At 46.2% G+C, this 21239-nt stretch overlaps 3 protein-coding genes across 5 annotated transcripts in view; 2 read left to right on the top strand and 1 right to left on the bottom strand.

Annotated features, from left to right (window-relative positions):
• The window catches only part of tecpr2 (tectonin beta-propeller repeat containing 2), a 76663-nt gene extending 58318 nt beyond the window's left edge, over positions 1–18345 (top strand). For both annotated transcript variants that reach the window (XM_030126139.1, XM_030126138.1), the window contains exons 20-27: positions 3241–3466; positions 3552–3641; positions 3721–3818; positions 4584–4719; positions 11696–11847; positions 12261–12402; positions 12520–12669; positions 16113–18345. In XM_030126139.1, the coding sequence (XP_029981999.1) occupies positions 3241–3466; positions 3552–3641; positions 3721–3818; positions 4584–4719; positions 11696–11847; positions 12261–12402; positions 12520–12669; positions 16113–16264 (1146 nt within the window). In that variant the 3' untranslated portion in view covers positions 16265–18345. The remainder of the gene's footprint in view (positions 1–3240; positions 3467–3551; positions 3642–3720; positions 3819–4583; positions 4720–11695; positions 11848–12260; positions 12403–12519; positions 12670–16112) is intronic.
• Positions 1392–21189, bottom strand: LOC115413354 (ankyrin repeat domain-containing protein 9). 2 transcript variants are annotated; one of them, XR_003934454.1, is made up of 3 exons: positions 20283–21189; positions 18644–19750; positions 1392–1409 (listed from the first exon to the last, which is right to left on the bottom strand). XR_003934454.1 is itself a non-coding variant. In XM_030126141.1 (2 exons), exons 1-2 carry the CDS (start codon positions 20531–20533, stop codon positions 19174–19176), a joined length of 828 nt encoding a protein of 275 aa, XP_029982001.1. In that variant the 5' UTR covers positions 20534–21189; the 3' UTR covers positions 18475–19173. The 2 variants fall into 2 exon arrangements, 1 of the variants encoding a protein (XP_029982001.1); XM_030126141.1 differs by lacking the exon at positions 1392–1409 and having other exon boundaries at positions 18475–19750.
• Positions 16677–18348, top strand: LOC115413892 (uncharacterized). Its single transcript, XM_030127027.1, has 3 exons — positions 16677–16682; positions 16770–16877; positions 16920–18348. The coding sequence occupies exons 1-3, from the start codon at positions 16677–16679 to the stop codon at positions 17991–17993; spliced, it is 1188 nt and encodes a 395-aa protein (XP_029982887.1). The 3' UTR covers positions 17994–18348.
• Positions 21190–21239: the final 50 nt, after the last annotated feature.

The raw sequence follows: 21239 nt of genomic DNA, 5'->3' as shown, positions 1-21239 counted from the left end.
CAAAAATAACTGAAGCAGCAGATTTGTACACACATAAAGAATTTATTGACTAAACTAAAACATACAAATAAGGCAAAGACAAGAGACAAATAAGACAAAAGGGAGCAGGAAATTATGGACCGGAGAATACGTAGATTAAGTTGGCAGATGGCTATATTAAAGATATTATAACGTTAGTGAGGTTAAGTTGAGGTAACTCTACTTAAATTGGGAATTATACTAACTCAGATAAGTCAGGAGCAAGTTTCCTTACAAGTTGCAGGTCTTGAAGGATGCAGGTCGTGCCTTTGGAGAAGGTGCATGCAGCAGCTGGCGCAGCCTTGACGGCGGACAGATGAAGTTGGGATGACGTCTTCTGACGGAGTTCGAAGCAGGAACAGGCGGCAAAGTGGAGTGCTTATGCTGGAGCTCTGGAGCTCTGGAGGTCTGGAGGTCTGAAGCTCTGGTGGCCGGAGGAGGTGGAAAGCTGGCCCTGGGGGCTGGGTTCTGGAAAGCTCACCAGGAGAAGTTTGAGAGCCGAGAAGGGTGGAGAAAGCTCTCGCTGGGAAGTTTGAGAGCCAAGAAGATGGAAAAAGCTCTCAGAGAAGTTGAGAGCCGGGAAAGATGGAAAAAGCTGATGAGAGATTGGTTTCATTTTCTTTTATAGTTTTGCCAGGAACCAACCCGGCACGCCCTCCTCGTGCATATTGATGAGTCATCGATATCTCTGGGCGTTGTCTTCTTTGTCTCTTTTGGTGCCAGTCCAGCCCGCCTCGCAGGTCATTTGCATGCTCCCAAAAGTGTCACGTTTCTCTTTCCTCTTCGAGAGAGAGAGGGGAGAACCTTGTGCAAACTTGTAAGAAAACTTCTCCATCCTTAAATAAGATCAAACTTATACGTCAGTTGTAACCTCACTCAGCATCAGTAAGATGGTAGCACCATTATCAGACATGTTATGAACAGTGTTACTCTGAGTTTCAATGTAATTCATAGTGAACATGAACAGGACATGCATATAAAGTCACAGATCAGACAAATGGGCTCTTGCATAGACATGCATCAAAGGGTTAACATGCTGAGTACAATCAACGTTAACACATTACTGTGAAACTATTAACATGGCAACAGATAAGGATTTTGTTATTCAGTCTCTGTTTCTAGGTTTACCTCCACCTCTGGGTAAACAAGAAAAATAAGACACAGATGTTGAAAAATTAGGAGTGGGAACATGTAAACACCCAGTTCCTGTGTCCCCTAAATTACCACGACAGGGAAGATGGCTCTGATGAAGAACAGATGCCAATGGGCTTAGGTTTTGTTGTCTTGGGTCCATTCCTTAGGTCCATTTGTCATCATAAATGTTGTTTGCAAATGGTGTCCTTCCTTTGACCTGATACCAGCCAATCAACACGGCTTTTCTGGAATTTGGTCTGCGACAAGAAGAGTCAGGATGCATTAATTTATTTATAGTTCTGTTTTGCTCTGTTCACTCACTCCCATCGTCATGACGCTACAATACAATTTAGAATTTTCCACATACCTTTAACATTGTCTTTATTATCATCTAGCAATTAATGATAAAATTCTTTTTTAGATGTTCTTATAATAGTTGTTAGCTTGTTTTTATATGTTTTATATGCTTTTTCAGCCTCTTTGGTTCTTTGTTTTAGAAATTCTCTATAGAGTGTGTTTTTCTTTTTGCAAGCATTTTTTAATCCTTTAGTGATCCAAGGGTGATCTTGTTTTGTTTTTTGTTACACAATTTTATAGGACAGTTTTTATTCATAATACTTTGAATGTTCTCATGAATTCATCATATGCACCATTTATGTCATCATTATTGTCTACTGCATCCCACCTCTGTGCCATCAAGTCATTTTTAAATGCATTTATTGAATCTTTTGTTCTCACTCTTTTATATTTTGGTATTCTGTCCAATTGCTTGGATTTGTTGCTATTGTCATGAATTGTAAATACTGGCAGATGGTCGCTGATGTCGCTGATTAATAGTCTACTTATTGTGCTGCTGAAGATGTCATTTGTGAGGATGTTGTCAATCAAAGTTGCACCGTGGGAAGTTATTCTACTGGGTCTGGTGATTCTTGGGTACAAGTTCATACTGTATATTGTATTAATGAATTCATCTGTTATTTTGTGTCTGTTTGGATTCAGCAGGTCAATATTAAAGTCTCCACAGATATAGATAAATAATTCAAATACAAATACTAGTAATACAAATACAAACAATACAAATAGTACAAATGCTACAAATATGAATACAAATAATGCAAATACAAATACTAATAATACAAATACAAGTATTTGTAATACAAATACTATTAATATAAATATTACAAATACTACAAATACAAATAATGCAAATACAAATACTAATAATACAAATACAATTACTAGTAATACAATTTCAAGTTCTAGTAATACAAATAGAAATACTAAGAACGCTAATACTGATACTAATAATACTCTACAGTGGTACCAGGAGTGGACTGGGTATACTGGTACCAGGAGTGGACTGGGTACACTGGTACCAGGAGTGGACTGGGTGACTACAGTGGTACCAGGAGTAGACTAGGTCACTACACTGGTACCAGGAGTGGAGTGAGTGTTTTAACTGGTACCAGGAGTGGACTGGGTACACGGGTACCAGGAGTGGAGTGGGTGACTATACTGGTACCAGGAGTGGACTGGGTACACTGGTACCAGGAGTGGACTGGGTACACTGGTACCAGGAGCGGAGTGGGTGACCATACTGGTACCAGGAGTGGACTGGGTGACTACACTGGTACCAGGAGTGGACTGGGTGGTTTAACTGGTACCAGTAGTGGACTGGGTACACTGGTACCAGGAGTGGATTGGGTGAATACACTGGTACCAGGAGTGGACTGGGTGACTACACTGGTACCAGGAGTGGACTGGGTACACTGGTACCCTAGTTGAAAAGGCGAATGCAGGGTGTTAAAAATAAATGTCCACCAAATATCAGAATCCATGTGTGTGCACAGTACCAGTGGTACTGGTTGAACGCATGACTGATTGTTTTGAGCCTGGAACCAGACTGTCCTCTGTGTTTGTGTTTCAGATCAGTATTTGTTTGTGTTTCAGATCAGTATTTGTCTGTGTTTCAGATCAGTATTTGTTTGTGTTTCAGATCAGTATTTGTCTGTGTTTCAGATCAGTATTTGTTTGTGTTTCAGATCAGTATTTGTTTGTGTTTCAGATCAGTATTTGTCTGTGTTTCAGATCAGTATTTCGGACTACGTGGTCTTTGACCAGGGCAGCCTCTTCCAGACATTGCTCCAGGCAACCCAGAGCGTTGCCACGGTGACACGGGCTCCGGTGGAGCGTGTGGTGGCCTTCCTGTCCCAGTACTCCCAGTGTCAGCCTAGTCTGGTCAGCGCTAATGGCAGCGGCGTCTGGGTGGCGTCGGGTCGGAACCAGCTGCACCTGGCCAGAGGCAGTCTCGTGGGTCAGTAGAGTCCAGATTGGACCTGGGCCAAGAACGGGTTCACCTGTTCCTACTGACAGTTTAGTCTCTGTGTTTGGTTCTTCAGGAACATTCTGGCAGAACGTCGTTCCACGAGGAACCGTGTCGGCCACTAGGTGGACCTTCATCACGTCCTCATCGGTTCCTCATAGGGAAGGTACGAACCGAACGGAACTGAGTCCATCACATAAATGGACCTGGGTCACCCAGGTTCTGACCTGTGCATCTGTCCTCAGGTACGTTCCTGTGGTTGGCTCAGAGCAGGAAGGACCTGTTCTGCGTCTGGGACCAGGATGGAGAGCTCCGCCCCACGTCCGTCACTCTGCCACCTGAGGTCACTCACCTGAACACTCACCTGGACACACAACTGGACACACAACTGGACACTCACCTGGACACACACCTGGACACACACGGACACACAACTGGACACACACCTAGACACTCACCTGGACACACACCTGGACATCTGTCCTCTGATCTCTGACCTGCCCTCTGTCTGTCCTCTGTTCTCTGACCTGTCCTCTGACCTCTGTCTTCTGTCCTCCGTACTCCGACCTGACCTCTATCCTTTGTTCTCTGACCTGTCGTCTGACCTCTGTCTTCTGACCACTGTCCTCTGACCTGTCCTCTGACCTCTGTCTTCTGTCCTCCGTACTCCGACCTGACCTCTATCCTTTGTTCTCTGACCTGTACTCTGACCTCTGTCTTCTGACCACTGTCCTCTGACCTTTCCTCTGTCCTCTGACCTGACCTCTGTCCTTTGTCCTCTGACCTCTGTCTTCTGTCCTCTGACCTTTCCTCTGTCCTCTGACCTGTCCTCTGTTCTCTGTCCTGTCCTCTGTCCTCTGTTCTCTGTCCTGTCCTCTGTCCTCTGTTCTCTGTCCTGTCCTCTGTCCTCTGACCTCTGTCTTCTGTCCTCTGACCTGTCCTCTGTTCTCTGTCCTGTCCTCTGTCCTCTGTTCTCTGTCCTGTCCTCTGTCCTCTGTCCTCTGACCTTTCCTCTGTCCTCTGACCTGTCCTCTGTTCTCTGTCCTGTCCTCTGTCCTCTGTTCTCTGTCCTGTCCTCTGTCATCTGACCTGTCCTCTGTCCTGTCAGGTGGAGCTGTCTCACCTGTCTGCCTGTCGAGACGCTCTCTGGGGGTTGGACGCTCACGGCAGAGTCTGGATCCGAACTCTGTCTCCTTCCTGTCCCACTGGACTCACCTGGACCCCCCTGGACCTGAGTCAGCTGGGTACGTACTGGGTCCAGGGTCCACATGTGAATACACTATGTTTAAGCCTGGTTCTGGTTCTGGTTCTGTCACTGAGATCATTTCTCTGTAGGACACAGAAGTTACTCTGGTACCAGGTTCTGTTCTGGTACCAGGTTCTGTGATTCTAGGTAGAACCCATAGATCAGAGTGGAGTGTGTGTGTGTGTGTGTGTGTGTGTGTGTGTGTGGGGGGGGGGGGGGGGTCCATAGAGCAGTGTGTGTGTGGGGGGGGCATATAGCAGTGTGGGGGGGTCCAGTAGATACAGGTTCTAAGTTCTGTGTAGGTCCACTGTACCAGAGGTCCAGAAACAGGGTTCAGACGTTCAAAGCAGGTTCAGGTTCCTCCAGTTCTTCTACTTGTGTAGGTAAATGATGCTGAACAGCCAGACTCTCATTGGCTGGCTGTTAGCCAATCAGAGTCACCAGATGAGCCTGTTGAATATTCATGAACTGGTGCAAATGGAGCTGAGTCTGAGTTCCACCACAGAATAGATGGAACCTGGGAACCAAGACATTTACCCCCAAAGAATGTTCTAGAGTCCATGGCAGAACTGCAGACAGGACCACAGAAGGACATGTTCTAAAATCCATGGAAGAACTGCAGACAGGACCACAGAAGGACATGTTCTAGAGTCTATGGTAGAACTTCAGACAGGACCACAGAAGGACATGTTCTAGAGTCCATGGTAGAACTTCATACCACATAAGGATATGTACTAGAGTCCATGGAAGAACTGCAGACAGGACCACAGAAGGACATGTTCTAGAGTCCATGGTAGAACTATAGATAGGACCACAGAAGGACATGTTCTAGAGTACATGGTAGAACTGCAGACAGGACCACATAAGGACATGTGCTAGAGTCCATGGAAGAACTGCAGACAGGACCACAGAAGGACATGTTCTAGAGTCCATGGAAGAACTGCAGACAGGACCACAGAAGGACATGTTCTAGAGTCCATGGAAGAACTGCAGACAGGACCACAGAAGGACATGTTCTAAAATCCATGGAAGAACTGCAGACAGGACCACAGAAGGACATGTTCTAGAGTCTATGGTAGAACTTCAGACAGGACCACAGAAGGACATGTTCTAGAGTCCATGGTAGAACTTCATACCACATAAGGATATGTACTAGAGTCCATGGAAGAACTGCAGACAGGACCACAGAAGGACATGTTCTAGAGTCCATGGTAGAACTATAGATAGGACCACAGAAGGACATGTTCTAGAGTACATGGTAGAACTGCAGACAGGACCACATAAGGACATGTGCTAGAGTCCATGGAAGAACTGCAGACAGGACCACAGAAGGACATGTTCTAGAGTCCATGGAAGAACTGCAGACAGGACCACAGAAGGACATGTTCTAGAGTCCATGGAAGAACTGCAGACAGGACCACAGAAGGACATGTTCTAAAATCCATGGAAGAACTGCAGACAGGACCACAGAAGGACATGTTCTAGAGTCTATGGTAGAACTTCAGACAGGACCACAGAAGGACATGTTCTAGAGTCCATGGTAGAACTTCATACCACATAAGGATATGTACTAGAGTCCATGGAAGAACTGCAGACAGGACCACAGAAGGACATGTTCTAGAGTCCATGGTAGAACTATAGATAGGACCACAGAAGGACATGTTCTAGAGTACATGGTAGAACTGCAGACAGGACCACATAAGGACATGTGCTAGAGTCCATGGAAGAACTGCAGACAGGACCACAGAAGGACATGTTCTAGAGTCCATGGAAGAACTGCAGACAGGACCACAGAAGGACATGTTCAAGAGTCCATGGTAGAACTTCAGACCACATAAGGATATGTTCTAGAGTCCATGGAAGAACTGCAGACAGGACCACAGAAGGACATGTTCTAGAGTCCATGGAAGAACTGCAGACAGGACCACAGAAGGACATGTTCTAGAGTCCATGGAAGAACTGCAGACAGGACCACAGAAGGACATGTTCTAGAGTCCATGGAAGAACTGCAGACAGGACCACAGAAGGACATGTTCTAGAGTCCATGGAAGAATTGCAGACAGGACCACAGATGGACATGTTCTAGAGTCCATGGAAGAACTGCAGACAGGACCACAGATGGACATGTTCTAGAGTCCATGGTAGAACTTCAGACCACATAAGGATATGTTCTAGAGTCCATGGAAGAACTGCAGACAGGACCACAGAAGGACATGTTCTAAAATCCATGGAAGAACTGCAGACAGGACCACAGAAGGACATGTTCTAGAGTCCATGGTAGAACTTCATACCACATAAGGATATGTACTAGAGTCCATGGAAGAACTGCAGACAGGACCACAGATGGACATGTTCTAGAGTCTATGGTAGAACTTCAGACCACATAAGGATATGTTCTAGAGTCCATGGAAGAACTGCAGACAGGACCACAGAAGGACATGTTCTAGAGTCTATGGTAGAACTTCAGACAGGACCACAGAAGGACATGTTCTAGAGTCCATGGTAGAACTTCATACCACATAAGGATATGTACTAGAGTCCATGGAAGAACTGCAGACAGGACCACAGGAGGACATGTTCTAGAGTCCATGGTAGAACTATAGATAGGACCACAGAAGGACATGTTCTAGAGTACATGGTAGAACTGCAGACAGGACCACATAAGGACATGTGCTAGAGTCCATGGAAGAACTGCAGACAGGACCACAGAAGGACATGTTCTAGAGTCCATGGAAGAACTGCAGACAGGACCACAGAAGGACATGTTCAAGAGTCCATGGTAGAACTTCAGACCACATAAGGATATGTTCTAGAGTCCATGGAAGAACTGCAGACAGGACCACAGAAGGACATGTTCTAGAGTCCATGGAAGAACTGCAGACAGGACCACAGAAGGATATGTTCTAGAGTCCATGGAAGAACTGCAGACAGGACCACAGAAGGACATGTTCTAGAGTCCATGGAAGAACTGCAGACAGGACCACAGATGGACATGTTCTAGAGTCCATGGAAGAACTGCAGACAGGACCACAGATGGACATGTTCTAGAGTCCATGGTAGAACTTCAGACCACATAAGGATATGTTCTAGAGTCCATGGAAGAACTGCAGACAGGACCACAGAAGGACATGTTCTAGAGTCCATGGAAGAACTGCAGACAGGACCACAGAAGGACATGTTCTAGAGTCCATGGTAGAACTTCAGAGAGGACCACAGAAGGACATACCGTGGACAGACACCTTTAAAGGCAGTTGTTAGAATAATCTCAACAGCTGAAAGCTCAGTGACGGAAACTGAAACTTTATGGTATTTCCAAAATAAAAGTATTATTATAATTATAATTATTATTATTATTATTATTATTATTATTATCCTACTATATAATGCAAGTTCTATGTCCGATCAGTGTTGCAGCACAGGAGGGCGTTTGTACAGGTTTTCCTCAGCCTTCACAGGCCTGATCGCCACCAAATGACTAGAAACATTACCTGACTATCTATTAGGCACAATGTTATGTCTGTATTCAAATGTTGTTTTGTATTCTGGGCGATTTTAGCCTCTCATGCTATTTTACAATGGCACCACAGGTACAATGCTGTGAGTTATTATTAATCCACGGTGGTTTCTTGATGGTTCTTCGGTGGTTTCTTGATGGTTTGTCAGTGGTTCCTTGGTGGTTCTTCAGTGGTTTCTCAGTGGTTCCTAAGTGGTTCATCGGTGGATTGTCAGTGGTTCCTCTGTGGCTCCTCTTTGTTTCATCTTTGGTTCCTCAGTGGTTCCTCTGTGGCTCCTCTTTGGTTCCTCTGTGGTTCTTCAGTGGTTCCTCTGTGGCTCCTCTTTGGTTCCTCTGTGGTTCTTCAGTGCTTCCTCTGTGGTTCTTCAGTGGTTCCTCTGTGGTTCCTCTTTGGTTCCTCTGTGTTTCCTCTTTGGTTCCTCTGTGACTCCTCTTTGGTTCCTCTGTGGTTCTTCAGTGGTTCCTCTGTCGTTCCTTGGTGGTTCCTCTGTGTTTCCTCGGTGGTTCCTCTGTGGTTCCTTGGTGGTTCCTCTGTGATTCCTCGGTGGTTTGTCAGTGGTTCCTCTGTGGCTCCTCTTTGGTTCCTCGGTGGTTTGTCAGTGTTTCCTCTGTGGCTCCTCTTTGGTTCCACGGTGGTTGTCAGTGGTTCCTCTGTGGTTCCTCTTTGGTTCCTCTGTGGCTCCTCTGTGGTTCGTCTGTGGTTCCCCTGTGGTTCCTCTTTGGTTCCTCGATGGTTTCTCGGTGGTTTGTCAGTGTTTCCTCTTTGGTTCCTCTGTAGTTCCTCAGTGGTTCCTCTGTGGCTCCTCTTTGGTTCCTCTGTGGCTCCTCAGTGATTCCTCTGTGGCTCCTCTTTGGTTCCTCTGTGGCTCCTCGGTGGTTCCTCTGTGGCTCCTCAGTGGTTCCTCTGTGGCTCCTCTTTGGTTCCTCTGTGGTTCCTTTTTGGTTCCTCTGTGGTTCCTTTTTGGTTTCTCATATGACTCATTTTCATGAAGCTTCTTGGATCCCTGGTGTTTTCAGTCTGATCCTGTTTCCAGTTTCTGTTTGTAGAAGTTGAACCTGTTTATTTCTGCTGGTTTGTTGTGGACTCTCCTCATGTGGGTCAGCTGGTCAGCTGTGCTTCTCCTCAGTCCACAGATGGACGTTGTGTAACCGGACGCTGTGTGTGAGCATGTGCATCATGTGGAACCTGATTGGTGGACTGCTGTTTTTAGTCTGTGCCCTTCTCACTATCACAGATCAGCTGATGGTGTCAGTGACACGTCTCAAAGGCCGCTGCCGTCCTCCGTTAGAAGGAACAGACTGGTCATGTGACTGTGGGCGCCGTTCCTCTGGACCTTTCATGGTGTTCTCAGACCAGATCCTGAGTCACTGTGTTCTCCACACAACAGCTGAGAACCCCTGGACAGTAGACTTTAGTTTAGACCTGGGTCATTCCAGCGGACGGTAGGTTCTCCAGCTGGGATCTGCCAGTCCAGTTCCACACATGTTCTGTCTGAAGTTCTAGATAACATGTGGCGCTAGATGAACAGGTTTATTTATGAGGGTTCCACACACTGGACTCATTTTTGAGGGTTCCACACACTGGACTCATTTTTGAGGGTTCCACACTCTGGACTCATGTATGAGGGTTCCACACTCTGGACTCATGTATGAGGGTTCCACACACTCTGGACTCATGTATGAGGGTTCCACACACTCTGGACTCATGTATGAGGGTTCCACACTCTGGACTCATGTATGAGGGTTCCACACTCTGGGCTCATGCATGAGGGTTCCACACACTCTGGACTCATGTATGAGGGTTCCACACTCTGGACTCCTTAAATGAGACCAAACCATGCATCTTTGCTCCAGTTCAGGTCAGTGTTTCTGTGCTTAACCCTAACTCCTCTGATTCTACAGGTTCCAGTTTAACTTTGTGCTTCCATATCCAACACGTTTGCACTTGTTGTCATTTTTGTGGTCACTCTTAGTAAACCCCCTCCAAACCGCCGTTTAACCCCACACGTAAAATCCTAGAATGAACACGCAGATTACTACACACTCATGTGGATCTGAGTAGATCCGGCCCATGTGGATCTGAGTAGATCCGGCCCATGTGGATCTGAGTATGGTGATTCTTCATGTTTCACCATCAGTGACGCCAGTCCAGGTGTTGTTTTGTGGTTGATTTAGTAGGACAGGAGCAGGAGGTCAGAGGTTAAAGGTCAGCGTGCCAATCTGTCAGTCACAGTAGAAACCTGAGGCTGTTTCCCAAAAACAGAACGGAGTAGAATCTGCTCTGAAAGTCCACAGCATGTCTTATCATGCACCTGGGCTCAGCAAAAAGTAGACAGAATCCACAAAATACTTTTATTTTGACAGTGAAGGATGTGATACCGGGTTAGGGTTATACTGATATACTGGGTTAGAGTTATACTGATATACTGGGTAAGGGGTTGGGGTTATACTGATATACTGGGTCCACTTCATTCCTTCTCCACTGGTCCTCTGGATCCACTTAGGTCCTTCTCCACTGGTCCTCTGGGTCCACTTCAGTCCTTCTCCACTGGTCCTCTGGATCCACTTAGGTCCTTCTCCACTGGTCCTCTGGGTCCACTTCAGTCCTTCTCCACTGGTCCTCTGGATCCACTTAGGTCGTTCTCCACTGGTCCGGGGGGTCCACTTCAGTCCTTCTCCTCTGGTCCTGTGGGTCCACTTCGGTCCTTCTACACTGGTCCTGTGGGTCCACTTCGGTCCTTCTCCACTGGTCCTATGGGCCCACTTCAGTCCTTCTCCACTGGTCCTGTGGGCCCACTTCAGTCCTTCTCCACCGGTCCTCTGGGTCCACTTCGGTCCTTCTCCACTGGTCCTGTGGGTCCACTTCGGTCCTTCTCCTCTGGTCCTCTGGGCCCACTTTAGTCCTTCTCCACTGGTCCTGTGAGTCCACTTCGGTCCTTCTTCACTGGTCCTTTGGGTCCACTCCGGTCCTTCTCCACTGGTCCTGTGGGCCCACTTCGGTCCTTCTCCACTGGTCCTGTGGGTCCACTTCAGTCCTTCTTCACTGGTCCTGTGAGTCCACTTCGGTCCTTCTCCACTGGTCCTGTGGGTCCACTTTGGTCCTTCTCCACTGGTCCTATGGGTCCACTTCGGTCCTTCTCCATTGGTCCTGTGTGCTGGTTGTGTTCTTCCACATACAGGATGTTGGTGTTTACCTGTGATACCTGTTGACCATCAGTGACCCTGGTCTGTCATATGACTCCATGAACGTCTAACAGGAGCCCACTCTGATGTTTATCATGTTGTAGTAGAGCATCAGATCCAAGTGTGTTCAGGTAACAACTGACCTGTGTGCTCAGGTACAGGTGTGTTCAGGTAACAGCTGACCTGTGTGCTCAGGTCCAGGTGTGTTCAGGTAACAGCGTACCTGTGTGTTCCAGGTCCAGGTGTGTTCAGGTAACAGCGCACCTGTTTGTTCCAGGTCCAGGTGTTCGCCTGGTCAGTGTGAGCTGTGGCAGTCAGAACGTCTGGGCCGTTGACAGTCGAGGCGTCGTTTACTTCAGAGTTGGAACGCAACCACTGAACCCCAGCATGATGCTGCCGGCCTGGATCCACATAGAACCACCTGCACAGGTAAGACTAGAACCATCTGCACAGGTAAGACTAGAATCACCTGGACAGGTAAGACTAGAACCACCTGTACAGGTAAGACTAGAATCACCTGTACAGGTAAGACTAGAACCACCTGTACAGGTAAGACTAGAACCACCTGTACAGGTAAGACTAGAACCACCTGTACAGGTAAGACTAGAATCACCTGGACAGGTAAGACTAGAACCACCTGTACAGGTAAGACTAGAACCACCTGTACAGGTAAGACTAGAACCACCTGTACAGGTAAGACTAGAATCACCTGGACAGGTAAGACTAGAACCACCTGTACAAGTAAGACTAGAACCACCTGTACAGGTAAGACTAGAACCACCTGCACAGGTAAGACTAGGAAAGACCTGCTGTATATGACTAACCTTTGACCCTTGTCCCAGCCAATTGGGGTCCAGCTGGTGGGGATCCAGACCAGTCCCAATGACCGTCTCCTGTGGGCATTGGACAACAGAGGCAGTGTCTTTGTGAGGATTGGACTGAGCGAGGAGATGCCGGTGGGGACGGACTGGGAGCTGGTTCCAGGTACATACAGGTTCTACATTTGAGGTTCTGACTGGTTCCACTGGTTCTACTGGTTCTACTGGTTCTGACTGGTTCCACTGGTTCTGACTGGCTCTCCTGGTTCTGACTGGTTCTCAGGTCTTGCCGTGGCCCAGTTGCTCCTTAGTTCTCGGACGGTCTGGGTTCGTTGTGTCAACGGGGACGTGGCTCGACGTTACGGAGTCTCTGAGAAAAACCCAGCAGGAGATTATTGGAAGAGGATCCCAGGACACGCCCACTATCTAACTGGTACCACTGGTTTAAACTGGTTTATACTAGTTAGACTGGTTTATACTGGTCCAACAGGTTTAAACTAGTTAGACTGGTTTATATTGGTTAGACTGGTTTATACTGGTTAGACTGGTTTATACTGGTAAGACTGGTTTAAACTGGTTAGACTGGTTTACACTGGTACAACTGGTTAGACTGGTTTATACTGGTTAGACTGGTTTAAACTGGTTAGACTGGTTTATACTGGTATGAAAGGTTAATACTGGGTAGACTGGTTTATACTGGTTTCGACGGGTTTATACTGGTATGACTGGTTTCAACTGGTTAGACTGGTTTACACTGGTGAGACTGGTTTACACTGGTTAGACTGGTTTATACTGGTACGACTGGTGTATACTGGTTAGGCTGGTTCACACTGGTTAGACTGGTTTATACTGGTTATACTGGTCAGACTGGTTTATACTGGTTTGACTGATTTATACTGGTACGACTGGTTTATACAGGTTAGACTGGTTTATACTGGTTTAACTGGTTTATACTGGTACGACTGGTTTATACTGGTTAGACTGGTTTAAACTGGTTAGACTGGTTTACACTGGTTAGACTGATTTACACTGGTTAGACTGGTTTACACTGGTTAGACTGGTTTATATTGGTTAGACTGGTTTAAACTGGTTAGACTGGTTTATACTGGTTAGACTGGTTTAAACTGGTTAAACTGGTTTACACTGGTTAGACTGGTTTATACCGGTTAGACTGGTTTTATACTGGTGCGACTGGTTTAAACTGGTTAGACTGGTTTAAACTGGTATGACTGGTTTATACTGGTTAGACTGGTTTATACTGGTACGACTGGTTTATACTGGTACGACTGGTTTAGACTGGTTAGACCGGTTTAAACTGGTTAGACCAGTTTAAACTGGTACGACTGGTTTACACTAGTTAGACTGGTTTATATTGGTTAGACTGGTTTATACTGGTACGACTGGTTTAAACTGGTTAGACTGGTTTAGACTGGTTAGACTGGTTTGAACTGGTTAGACTGGTTTAAACTGGTCCGACTGGTTTAAACTGGTACGACTGGTTTTTACTGGTTAGACTGGTTTATACTGGTACGACCGGGTTATACTGGTACGGACGGTTTATACTGGTTAGACTGGTTTAAATTGGTTAGAGTGGTTTAAACTGGTTAGACTGGTTTAAACTGGTTAGAGTGGTTTATACTGGTTATACTGGTTTAAACTGGTTAGACTTATTTATACTGGATAGACTGGTTTACACTAGTTAGACTGGTTTTAACTGATTAGACTGGTTTACCCTGGTACGACTGGTTTATACTGGTACGACTGGGTTATACTGGTATGACTGGTTTATACTGGTTAGACTGATTGACACTAGTTAGACTGGTTTTTACTAGTTAGACTGGTTTATACTGGTTAGACGAGTTTATACTAGTTAGACTGGTTTAAACTGGTTAGAGAGGTTTATACTAGTTAAACTGGTTTATACTGGTTAGACGGGTTTATACTAGCTAGACTGGTTTATACTGGTTAGACTGGTTGACACTGGTTAGACGGGTTTATACTAGTTTGGCTGGTTTATACTGGTTAGTCTGGTTTATACTGGTTAGACTGATTTATACTAGTTAGACTGGTTTATACTAGTTAGACTGGTTTACATTGGTTAGACAGGTTTTAACTGGTTAGACTGGTTTAAACTGGTATGACTGGTTTAGACTGGTTAGACTGGGATATACTGGTACGACTGGTTTAAACTGGTACAACTGGTTTATACTGGTTAGACTGGTTTAAACTGGTGAGACTGGTTTATACTGGTTAGACTAGTTTACACTGGTTAGACTGGTTTATACTAGTTAGACTGGTTTATACTGGTTAGACTGGGTTATACTGGTTTGTACTGGTTAGACTGGTTAGACTGGTTTACACTAATTAGACTGGTTTAGAAGTCGTTTATGATAGTTAGACTGGTTTAGATGTGGTTTATAATAGTTAGACTGGTTTAGATTTGGTTTATAATAGTTAGACTGGTTTAGATTTGGTTTATAATAGTTAGACTGGTTTAGATTTGGTTTATAATAGATTGGTTTAGATGTGGTTTATAATGGTTAGACTGGTTTTGACTGGTCTGGTTTAACTGGTTAACTCTTCTTTTTTTTTCAGTTACTCCACAGGACCAGTTGTGGGCGGTGACCCCCGTACGACTGGTTTACACTAGTTAGACTGGTTTATATTGGTTAGACTGGTTTATACTGGTACGACTGGTTTAAACTGGTTAGACTGGTTTAGACTGGTTAGACTGGTTTGAACTGGTTAGACTGGTTTAAACTGGTCCGACTGGTTTAAACTGGTACGACTGGTTTTTACTGGTTAGACTGGTTTATACTGGTACGACCGGGTTATACTGGTACGGACGGTTTATACTGGTTAGACTGGTTTAAATTGGTTAGAGTGGTTTAAACTGGTTAGACTGGTTTAAACTGGTTAGAGTGGTTTATACTGGTTATACTGGTTTAAACTGGTTAGACTTATTTATACTGGATAGACTGGTTTACACTAGTTAGACTGGTTTTAACTGATTAGACTGGTTTACCCTGGTACGACTGGTTTATACTGGTACGACTGGGTTATACTGGTATGACTGGTTTATACTGGTTAGACTGATTGACACTAGTTAGACTGGTTTTTACTAGTTAGACTGGTTTATACTGGTTAGACGAGTTTATACTAGTTAGACTGGTTTAAACTGGTTAGAGAGGTTTATACTAGTTAAACTGGTTTATACTGGTTAGACGGGTTTATACTAGCTAGACTGGTTTATACTAGTTAGACTGGTTTATACTGGTTAGACTGGTTGACACTGGTTAGACGGGTTTATACTAGTTTGGCTGGTTTATACTGGTTAGTCAGGTTTATACTGGTTAGACTGATTTATACTAGTTAGACTGGTTTATACTAGTTAGACTGGTTTACATTGGTTAGACAGGTTTTAACTGGTTAGACTGGTTTAAACTGGTATGACTGGTTTAGACTGGTTAGACTGGGATATACTGGTACGACTGGTTTAAACTGGTACAACTGGTTTATACTGGTTAGACTGGTTTAAACTGGTGAGACTGGTTTATACTGGTTAGACTAGTTTACACTGGTTAGACTGGTTTATACTAGTTAGACTGGTTTATACTGGTTAGACTGGGTTATACTGGTTTGTACTGGTTAGACTGGTTAGACTGGTTTACACTAATTAGACTGGTTTAGAAGTCGTTTATGATAGTTAGACTGGTTTAGATGTGGTTTATAATAGTTAGACTGGTTTAGATTTGGTTTATAATAGTTAGACTGGTTTAGATTTGGTTTATAATAGATTGGTTTAGATGTGGTTTATAATGGTTAGACTGGTTTTGACTGGTCTGGTTTAACTGGTTAACTCTTCTTTTTTTTCAGTTACTCCACAGGACCAGTTGTGGGCGGTGACCCCCGTTGGTGGTTTGTCTCGTCGGCTGACAAAGCTCCTTCCACAGACACCCTTTAGACCTGCCTCTTCAGCCACCTCCCTCAGTGGGGACGACGTGGATGACGAATGGGAGCTAATCTGACCTGTGATGTCATGGTGATGTCACCACATACAGAGAGGCCTGTTTGGTGTCACAGTGACATCATTTACTGTAAAAATTCAAATCTTTAATATTGATCAACCTAAACCAGGACGTTTAACTGAACCAGGATGTTTAACTAAACCAGAACATTAACCTAAACCAGGATGTTTAACTAAACCAGGACGTTTAACTAAACCAGGACGTTAACCTAAACCAGGACATTAATCTAAACCAGGACGTTTAACTAAACCAGGATGTTTAACTAAACCAGGACGTTTAACTAAACCAGGACGTTAACCTAAACGAGAACATTAACCTAAACCAGGACGTTAACCTAAACCAGAACATTAACCTAAACCAGGACGTTAATCTAAACCAGGACGTTTAACTAAACCAGAAGGTTAACCTAAACATGGAAGTTAACCTAAACCAGGACGTTGACCTAAACCAGGACGTTTAACTAAACCAGGACGTTAACCTAAACCAGGACATTTAACCAAACCAGGACGTTAACCTAAACCAGGACATTAACCTAAGCCAGACAGGAAACAGTCACTATAGTAGTAAAAAAAAACACTTTAACCCTGAAGTTAGGGTTAAACAGGCCTATGACATCACTAAATAGGCCCATGACATTGCTAAACAGACCTGTAACATCACTAAACAGGCCTATGACATCACTAAACTGACCTATGACATCACTAAACAGGCCCATGACATCACTAAACAGACCTGTGACATTGCTAAACAGGCCCGTAACATCACTAAACAGACCTGTGACATCACTAAACAGGCCTATGACATCACTAAACAGACCTGTGACATCACTAAACAGACCTGTAACATCACTAAACAGGCCTATGACATCACTAAACAGACCTGTGACATCACTAAAGAGACCTGTAACATCACTAAACAGGCCTATGACATCACTAAACTGACCTATGACATCACTAAACAGGCCCATGACATCACTAAACAGACCTGTGACATCACTAAACAGACCCATGACATCACTAAACAGGCCCGTGACATCACTAAACTGACCTATGACATCACTAAACAGGCCCATGACATCACTAAACAGACCTGTGACATCACTAAACAGACCCGTGACATCACTAAACAGGCCTGTGACGTCACTAAACAGACCTATGACATCAGTAAACAGGCCCGTGACATCACTAAACAGACCTGTGACATCACTAAACAGACCCATGACATCACTAAACAGGCCCGTGACATCACTAAACAGACCTGTGACATTACTAAACAGGCCCATGACATCACTAAACAGACCCGTGACATCACTAAACAGGCCTATGACATCATTAAACAGACCTATGACATCACTAAACAGGCCCGTGACATCACTAAGCAGATCTGTGACATCACTCCCTTTTTACCCATTTCTTGTCATATTAACAGATGTAAATCAAGATGGCTGCCTAACATGGAACCAGGAGGAGAAGAACGTTTACAGAAGCACTTTACAAACGGAATGGACCGGGTCAGACTGGTTAAGACTGCTCCAGACTGGTCCAGATTGGGTCAGACTAGTCCAGACTGGGTCAGACTGGTCCAGACTAGGTCAGACTGGTCCACACTAGGTCAGACTGGGTCAGACTGGTCCAGACTAGGTCAGGCTGGGTCAGACTTGTCCAGACTAGGTCAGACTGGTCCAAACTGGTCTCAGTGTAGGAACGTAAAGGGAACAGGTCACATTTGAACCAGTTTGATTTAAACTGGTTCATCTTATTTTAATCTCAGATGTGGGTCAGTCTGGATCTGGTGTTAAAGGGACTTTTCACTTTTGTTGCCATGGTAACGGGCAGGTAAACCCTGCCCACTGGATGTGGTTACTGTACAAATGTAAATAAAAGAAACATTTGTTGTTTAAAAAAACTGATGAACTGGTCCTTTAAACAATGACTCTGTTGCCATGGAAACCAGTCCAGGAGGGCCTCCCAGTGTTCTGCTGTCGGTTGTTGGCAGTGTTTTAACGCAGACCAATAAGAATTTAGTGTCAACTCACCTGTTGTGTAATTGGATGAACTGAATAAACCTCTGTAATCGTTGAAGCAGCAGCAGCTCATTGATCTGTTATTGATCCGAATATTGATGAGTGTTTTTATTTAGAGTTTTATTATTTAAGATTTTTCACTTCCTGTGTTCCTCTGTGATGTCATGTCTGTCACAAACACATGAAGCTGAAGGACATTTACACCTGTTTATTCACTCACACATTCACCAAAAAAAAAAAATCCATTGACTTTCCAGAAGACTGGGTCAGGACCGGGTCAAGTCCAGAGCCAGGTCAAGACTACAACGGGTCAGGACCAGAACCTGACAGATAAAAGTCATGTACAATATTTCTACCTGTGTTAGAGTGATTTTATCCTGTAACCATGATGACGTAATGATGCCCAGGGTTTGGACACAGGCCTATCAGGTCCAGGATCCACCATTTCCAGGATCCGTCAGGTCCAGGTTCCATCAGGCCCAGGATCCATCAGGTGAACCCTCTTGTCTCAATGGTCAGTGAAGGTCAGTTCACTTTCAGAGTCTGTATTTACATGTATTTACATTTTATTTACATCTTTAAGAAGCAGACACCAAACCTGAGCTGCCGTTTCCATGGTGACAGTGGCTGTCCCGGAGACGGTCTAGTTACCGTGGTGACGGTCTAGTCACCATGGTAACAGTCTAGTTGCCGTGGTGATGGTCTAGTTGTGGTGATGGTCTAGTTGTTGTGATGAAGGTCCAGTTGTCCTGGTGATGGTCTGGTTGCTGTGGTAACACTCTAGTTGTTGTGCTGATGGTCTAGTTGCCATGGTGATGGTCTACTTGTTGTGGTGAAGATCTAGTTGCCGTGGTGACAGTCTAGTTGCCGTGGTGACAGTCTAATTTCACTGGCAGCTTTGCGGATGCAGGCGGTCCGGCAGATCTGCGATCTGACCCGGGACAGACCGAGCCAGAGTCCGGAGCGCCTGCAACAACAGAGAAGGCGGGGCCGAGCCCGACAGCCAGTCAAACACTTCATTTCCCAGCAGACTTTGCCAGCGCTGCGGCTCCTCCTTCAGGCACGGCGGCCCCGTCGGCGGTTCGGGCATAAACAGGAGGAGGAGGTCCAGGCAGCGCCGGGCGTGGCGGAGCTCCGCCCCCTCGGCCGCCTCCAGCCGCCGCAGCGCCGCCTCCAGGCCATCCGGACGCGCCCCGTGGACCAGTAGCAGCAGCAGACAGTCCGGCCGCACAAGCTCCACCCCCAGCTGCACCGCCGTCTTCCCCCCGTCCGACAGGTGAAAGCAGCCGCTGCAGCGGTCCAGGTAGGCCCGGCGCTCCGCCTCTGGAAGAACCTGCAGAACCTCCGCCATCAGAGTCAGGATGTCCAGACGGTTGTACCGGACCGCCACCGACAGGTGAGGAGAACCACCAGAACTGAAGCAGAAGCTGCAGCACGGAGCCCGGAGAGCACTGACGGAGAACCTGGAAGAACAGAAGAACCGAGTTAATGAGCAGGGCCCAGACTGAAGGGTTCCAGACCTGCACCTGTTCAACTACTGGAGCTGGACTCGCACCTGGACAGGCCTGTGGTCCCCCTTGGACTTCATTTTTTCGTTTGGTTTGATCTCATTCTCATTCAGTTTTTTTCTATTGGACCAACATTTGTAAACAGAGGACCATGTGACCAACTGTGCTGGCAGTGGACAGAAAAGTTGGGGGCGGGGTCAATCAGAGACAGTGGGTGTTGATGTAAACAAACATGGCGGTCCTGCGTACAGTTCAACTTTAGAATTTGTGTTCTATTTTTAAATACTGTCCACAACAGCTGATTGGAGACAGTTTGGTCAAATGGACATGTGACCACATGTCCATGAGACATTCAGTGTTCTCATTGGTCCAACCTAACCCTAACCAACTCTGATCCGTTTGAACCGAACAAACTCAGCAGATTTGAATCTAAACGGACCACCAGGGTCTGGACCACTGGATGTGGACTGGGGGACTGGGGGTTCACCTGTGGAGCAGGTAGCGGGCGTAGTCCCGGTGGTCGTGGACCAGGGAGTACAGAAGGGCGTCGGAGGGTTCGAAGGCCCGAGGACGACCCCCGTCCCAGCAGAAGACCTCCATGGTCCGCATGTCCTCCAGGACCCAGACCGGCTCCTGGTCCCGAACGGCGCAGTAGAAGGCGAAGGCGGTCCGTTCACAGTGGCGCTGGGACGGAGACAAGGACAAGGGGGACAACTGGGAGGACACCAGCCACGGCATGACCCACCACAGACCAGAACCACCTGGAGACCCTCAGCTGACCCACCTCAGACCAGAACCACCTGGAGACCCTCAACTGACCCCCCTCAGACCAGAACCTCCTGGAGACCCTTAACTGACCCACCGCAGAATGGATAGTGGTCCTCCCTTTAGTCTCAACTCTCTCCTGTCTCTGTCCTGGATCTGGGTCTCTATTCTGGTCTGGGTCTCTCTGTCCTGGTTTTCAGTCCTGGATCTGGGTCTCTCTGTCCTGGTCTGGGTCTCTCTGTCCTGGTTTTTGGTCCTGGACCTGGGTCTGTCTGTCCTGGTCTGGGTCTGTCTGTCCTGAATCTGGGTCTCTGTCCTGGTCTATCTCTCTGTCCTGGTTTTCGGTCCTGGATTTGGGTCTCTGTCCTGGACCTGGGTCTGTCTGTCCTGGACCTGGGTCTGTCTGGGTCTGTCTGTCCTGGATCTGGATCTCTGTCCTGGATCTGGGACTCTGTCCTGGTCTATCTCTCTGTCCTGGTTTTCGGTTCTGGATCTGGGTCTCTGTCCTGGATCTGGGTCTCTCTGTCCTGGATCTGGGTCTCTGTCCTGGATCTGGATCTCTGTCCTGGTCTATCTCTCTGTCCTGGTTTTCGATCCTGGATCTGGGTCTCTGTCAAACCCCGGTCCTCTGGTCCTTCTGTCTTTTATAGACACACCCCCCCCCCCTCCCCTCCAGCCC

This window comes from Sphaeramia orbicularis, chromosome 22, assembly GCF_902148855.1.
Source record: "Sphaeramia orbicularis chromosome 22, fSphaOr1.1, whole genome shotgun sequence".
Taxonomy (NCBI): Eukaryota; Metazoa; Chordata; class Actinopteri; order Kurtiformes; family Apogonidae; genus Sphaeramia; species Sphaeramia orbicularis.
This window is presented reverse-complemented; position numbering and strand designations above follow the sequence as displayed.

Coding starts and splice junctions, on each gene's coding strand:
- LOC115413892 (XM_030127027.1), top strand. Junction 16,878..16,919: donor GGGTTAAACAGGCCTATGAC/ATCACTAAATAG, acceptor CAGACCTGTAAC/ATCACTAAACAGGCCTATGA.
- LOC115413354 (XM_030126141.1), bottom strand. CDS start 20,533: ATGCCGTGGCTGGTGTCCTCCCAGTTGTCCCCCTTGTCCTTGTCTCCG. Junction 19,751..20,282: donor GCCCGCTACCTGCTCCACAG/GTGAACCCCCAG, acceptor CTGTTCTTCCAG/GTTCTCCGTCAGTGCTCTCC.